This window comes from Haliotis rufescens, unplaced genomic scaffold (genome assembly GCF_023055435.1).
Source record: "Haliotis rufescens isolate VD_foot unplaced genomic scaffold, xgHalRufe1.0.p SCAF_12, whole genome shotgun sequence".
Taxonomy (NCBI): Eukaryota; Metazoa; Mollusca; class Gastropoda; order Lepetellida; family Haliotidae; genus Haliotis; species Haliotis rufescens.
The window spans coordinates 30,342,310-30,347,906 of record NW_025963802.1 but is presented as its reverse complement, the minus strand read 5'-3'; the positions used below and the strand labels follow the sequence as shown (position 1 = coordinate 30,347,906).

Sequence of the window (5,597 nt, the reverse complement as noted above, 5' to 3'; positions counted from 1 at the left end):
ATAGCGGCATTTGCAAGTATGTAAACACTGAGTATAGCCTATCAAGTGTACAAACAAATATAATTTTCATCTTTTGTATCATATTCTTATTTTACTCGGGGTCCCGTCGTCTAAGGCAACTTGACTCGCCCTGGATATGATTCCTACTTTGAAAACACCTTCTACGTACCCGAGCTCATGATGGTGGCCGTTTCGCCAAATCGTCTGAGGCCTGACTCACATAAGGCTGATGTGCAGTGATGTAAATGAAATTTTTTTCAGAGCCGCGTTCCCAGAAAGTTTTTGAAAGACGTTGGAGTTATACCAAGTATATTCTAATAAATAAAAGTATTTGCTTGAATATTAATACTCTCACGGTGAAAGGACAAGTTCGATTATGTCAAAACATTTGATTTTTTAACTTTGTGCAGCATCCAGGTCCTTAGTAACGCTTCCAAAAGTTGTATAGTAGCCATGTAATGACATTTCTAAAGTTGTATAGTAGCCATGTAATGACATTTCTAAAGTTGTATAGTAGCCATGTAATGACATTTCTAAAGTTGTATAGGAGCCATGTAATGACATTTCTAAAGTTGTATAGTAGCCATGTAATGACATTTCTAAAGTTGTATAGTAGCGATGTAATGACATTTCTAAAGTCGACACATAAATGTCCGATGCGATATGTTCACTTTATCCCCAACAACTGGTATCACAATAACTTGATATCGACTCACAATCATGGACTTCGGAATATATAGTCGGAATCGTATAATGAACTCTGCATTTATCAGACATTTCTTATTTCGCGGATCGATGTTAATGATGTCAATCACTGGATTGTCTGGTCCAGACTCGATTATTTACAGACCGACACCATATAGCTGGAATATTGCTGAGTGCGGCGTTAAACAACATGAAAGTGAAACTGAAACAGACATCTCTTATGATTATGGCAAGGGATTTACCCCTTGTAATTACACGAGAAGACATTTCGGACAAATATTCCAGCGCAATACGCTAAATCTTAAAAGTAACGAAAGCTTAAAGTAATAATCTTATCCTATTTATTTTTTATCAACCCGTTAGAGAAAATGTTTCAGGAAGTAAAATTGCATAAATTCGTTAAACCTATTAATATGTCCGTGCATGGCTTTCAGTTATTAAAAGTAATCATTGGGAATTAGCTTGATCATAATCGTTTTGAGGTGCCTTGGGTGATTCGATGCTGACTCAGCCCACTTTGTGACGGAGGCAGGCATCGGGCGGGGTTCCAATGAGCAAAAAGTGATTGATCTATTCATTAAGGGCTATCACACCATATCGCGCAATGGAATACGAACGGAAGCAGTCATCAATCATCAGAATGACCACTTTTCCTCAATGTACATAAATACAGGATAGGGTTTTCGATTGCCACTTCACACCTCCTTCTTGTTGAAACCGTCAAGTGTAAGTATTTCTTCTTATATTTTCTTTAGTGTGTTTGCTTGTTTGTTTCACGCCGCACTCAGCAATATTCCAGCTATATGACGGCGGTCTGTAAATAATCGAGTCTGGATCAGGCAATCCAGTGATTGACAGCATGAGCATTGATCAACGCAATTGGGATCGATGACATGCATGAACCAAGTCAGCGAGCCTGACAACCCGATCCCGTTAGTTGCCTCTTAGGACAAGTATAGTCGTCTTTTACGGGAAGCATGGCCGCATGGGTTGCTGAAGACCTATTCTACCCCGGATTTCCACGGGTCTTTATTTCCTTTAAACATTGAGGCGCAGGATAAAGTGTCTCCAACAACCTTTTGCACAAATTTAGTATTTATGGAGCGATGCCTCTGGTTTTAGGGGAAAGCGACAATGACTTTAACACAATTTGAAAGAAATGACTACATCAAACATGTCGCAGGAATGGTGACAAACTCCAATCACATAACGTGACACAATAACACAATGTGGATAAAGAGCTTCACCAATGCTAGCTATAGACTCCAAAGACGTCAAATGTTTGCATGGCAGCTATGTACCAACATAGTACACATTAGACTAAACACTTTTCTATTACCTATTTATAACTTTTGCACATTTTAATTTCCCCGACTGTGAACCTTAAGTCGGGGTAGCCTTGAGGTTAGAGGGCTCGATTCCCGCAAAGGTACAATGTGTCCATTTCTCTTGGTCCCCGTCATGAAACTGCTTAAATGCGTACAATTATGCTCACTCGCTAATATATCACGCATGTGGTAGGGCATTAGGTTTCATCAGTGAAACTAGACAGGAACATGTAGGTTCTTTGTAAAGCTCAACATGTCTGCAGTCAGAAGAAAAAGAAACTATCTGGACATAAAAGTACGTGGAATGATAAGAACTCTTTTAGTTCGTTAAATGAACAATTAAAGAAATTAACTACCTTTTAGAAATTATATCTTTTGTCACCACCTCACCTTGATACGAATGAGAATTACACTCTGCATGTTTTTGGCCTATTACATTTTTATGAACGAATATTTCGTCCCCAGATTCCAGTCATCATGATGAATCTTATCACCATCGCTTTTTTTGCCAGCCTAATGGTTGCTACTTTGGGTAAGCCAGCCTATGGTGGTATCGGCGGCATTGGACATGGTATTGGAGGCCTAGGAGGTCTTGGAGGCGGTCTGCATGGAGGCGGTCTGCATGGAGGCCTAGGAGGAATTGGAGGTTATGGCGGCTACGGAGGCTTTGGAGGTCTGCATGGAGGCCTAGGAGGAATTGGAGGTTATGGCGGCTACGGAGGCTTGGGAGGTCTTGGGGGTTTGGGTGGATATGGTGGCCTAGGAGGTCTTGGAGGCCTTGGGGGTCTAGGGGGTTATGGCGGCTACGGAGGACTAGGAGGCGGCCTGTATGGAGGCCTTGGAGGTCACGGCGGCTATGGAGGTCTTGGGGGTTATGGAGGCTTTGGAGGTCTGCATGGAGGTCTTGGAGGCTTCGGCCGTGGTAAGAAATTATAAATACACTGATATAAAAAACAAACATACTGAATACAAAGGCGGTGAATGTACTCGAAGATCAGCTTCTAAGGCGCGTTTTAATCAGCTGGCCGCTGGTTCGAATTACTCTACCATACCACTGTCGTAAATTTCTACAAACTCGTAACTCATAAACTCTTTAACTGGAACTTCCTCATTATTGAGAACAATGATCGATTCATTCATTTTTATACAAAAGCCACATATATTTGCCAATTTCATCAAATGTTTTATCCTTTTCTTTGCAGGATATTAATCGGGGAGAAGCGGTTTTATCTTGAGAAATCCGACCAACATTTTATAGAAAATGTTATTATACAGAATTAAAATTTGCAAACTGTTCCTTTGTTATTTTCTGTTGTTTTAATGTTGAATCCCATGGACATTCGGGGTTTACAATAGGCCCCCAGCAACCTAAGCTGGTCGTAAGATTGTTTGTTTGTTTTCTCACGACGCACTCAGCAACATACACGCAATCAACCAAATCACTGAACCTGACAACCCGATAAAGTCGACCCTTACGTCCACCATAGGTTGCAGTTGACCTTTTCTAACCCGGAGTCCCCGTGGGGTAACAGGCGACTAAATGGATCGGGTGGTCGTCACTGACAATGCGTGAGTAAGTGAATGTTGATTGACGCTATAGTCACAATGACACACGATCTCATTTTAGTCGACTCTTACGCCAAACATGGGATACTAGAGACCTTCTGCTCCTGAAGGGGACCAGGGTAAAACAGAACCAAAGTTTATTGTCGGATATGTGTGTGTCGGTAATATACAGAACACGTCCCATTTTAATTCTGGAAACCCAATAGTCTAGAAACTCTAGGTCTTTGCACAGTGTCGGTCAAAGGTATTTACAAAATTAAACATGCTGTTTTCATGGGAACATACTAAGGAAGTAAAAATGAAAAGAAAAATTGTTCAAAAACTTAATATTTACACTATATGGCCCATGGGCGAGAATATGTTCCTTTACTCAAAACTCTTGGTTTTGTTTCGCAAAAGGTTTGTCACCGTAGTTCGTGTAGTTCGTGGGTTTGCCGCAAGTGGAAACCATTCAATATAACATCTACACCATTTTTCTGTCAAGCTGACACGCCGTGATACAACTGAGAAACTGCTCAGTGAGACAACGATGTACATATCTCTATTCATAATTATTTGTAAGGTCTGTTCTTTGACATAAATCTAGTCGATATTTGTAAGGTCTGTTCTCTAACAAAATCTAGTCTATATTTGTAAGGTCTGTTTTCTGACAAAATCTAGTCTATGTTTGTTAGGTCTGTTCTCTGACAAAATCTAGTCTATATTTGTTAGGTCTGTTCTCTGACAAAATCTAATCGATATTTGTCAAGTCTATTTTCTGACAAAATCTAGTCGATATTTGTAAAGTTTGTTTTCTGACAAAATCAAGTCGATATTTGTAAAGTTTGTTTTCTGACAAAATCAAGTCGCTACAGAACTAAACAGCGTAAAGTCGAGAACAATGATATTTCTTTGTGAAAGACCGTTTGAAGGTTCGAATTTTAATCATTAATAGTTTTACTTGTGACGTGAACAATCATAACATGTTTAAGAAAGTTTGTTTTTCATTCTGAACCTGATTTCTAATTTTACAATTCATGTTTTAACAATAATAGGAGCTTCAAGGACAAAAATTAATCAATAGTTTGCCAGTCACTTGACCTTCGTGTTATATGTATTATGATGAATTTGTGAAATGACGCGATTCAAGGAAACATGATCATGAGAATACCTTCGTTGGAAGAGTGAGTGAGTATGGTTTTACGCCGCTTTTATTCCATCAATATCACGGCAGGGGACACAAGAAATGGGCTTCAAACATTGTACCCATGTCGGGAATCGAACACGGGTCTTTGGCCTGAGGGGCGAACGCTTTAACCACTAGGCTAAACTACCACCCCCCTCGTTGGAAGATAAGCAATGGGTTCCTTACATATCTACACGTATAACCGATGTTATTCTGACGTTGGTATACACTAGGTTAAAACGGACAGGGCAATCGGACATTACAATCATATTATTCTTAAGTGAGTATTGATTTTTGCCGCTTTCAGTAATAATCAAGCAATAGCACATCGGGGTACACTAGAAATGGGCTTTACGCATTGTACCCATCTGGGACATCGAACCCGGGTCTTCGGCGTGACGAGTGAACGCTTTAACCGCTCGGCTTCCTCACCGCCGTATAGTTCTAAAGCTTCACGAATACCAGCAGTCATATTGTTGTACAAGGTGTACAAAGCAGACAAGGGAACGCGAACTGCGGACATATTGCCGGTATATGAACAAACTAAATATAGCAATGTAAATATATATTAACCTAAGGTGTAGAATTAGTCGAGTTTTACGCCGCTTTCCGCAATATTCCAAACATATAATGGTTGGAGACACAAGAAAAGGGCTTCGCAAGTGTATCCGTGTAGGGGGTCAAACGCGGGCAGATGGTGTGACTGGAATGATTTAACCAGTTGGCTACACCCACCAATCCACCCTGCCCCTGTTGAAGTAGAAAACACGTCTTTAAGAACCTTCCTATATATTCACATGTGCGTTTCAGCTCTTTATTGCTGGTTGATCAGT

At 40.3% G+C, this 5,597-nt stretch overlaps 1 protein-coding gene across 1 annotated transcript; it reads left to right on the top strand.

The window, feature by feature from the left end:
• The first annotated feature begins 1,317 nt into the window (after positions 1 to 1,317).
• On the top strand, positions 1,318 to 3,329 carry LOC124118097 (glycine-rich protein 23-like). The gene is made up of 3 exons (XM_046480166.1): positions 1,318 to 1,431; positions 2,499 to 2,955; positions 3,236 to 3,329. The coding sequence occupies exons 2-3, from the start codon at positions 2,511 to 2,513 to the stop codon at positions 3,241 to 3,243; spliced, it is 453 nt and encodes a 150-aa protein (XP_046336122.1). The 5' UTR covers positions 1,318 to 1,431; positions 2,499 to 2,510; the 3' UTR covers positions 3,244 to 3,329.
• Positions 3,330 to 5,597: the final 2,268 nt, after the last annotated feature.

Excerpts from the sequence above, each read along its gene's own strand:
- LOC124118097 (XM_046480166.1), top strand. The coding sequence starts at position 2,511 with ATGATGAATCTTATCACCATCGCTTTTTTTGCCAGCCTAATGGTTGCT.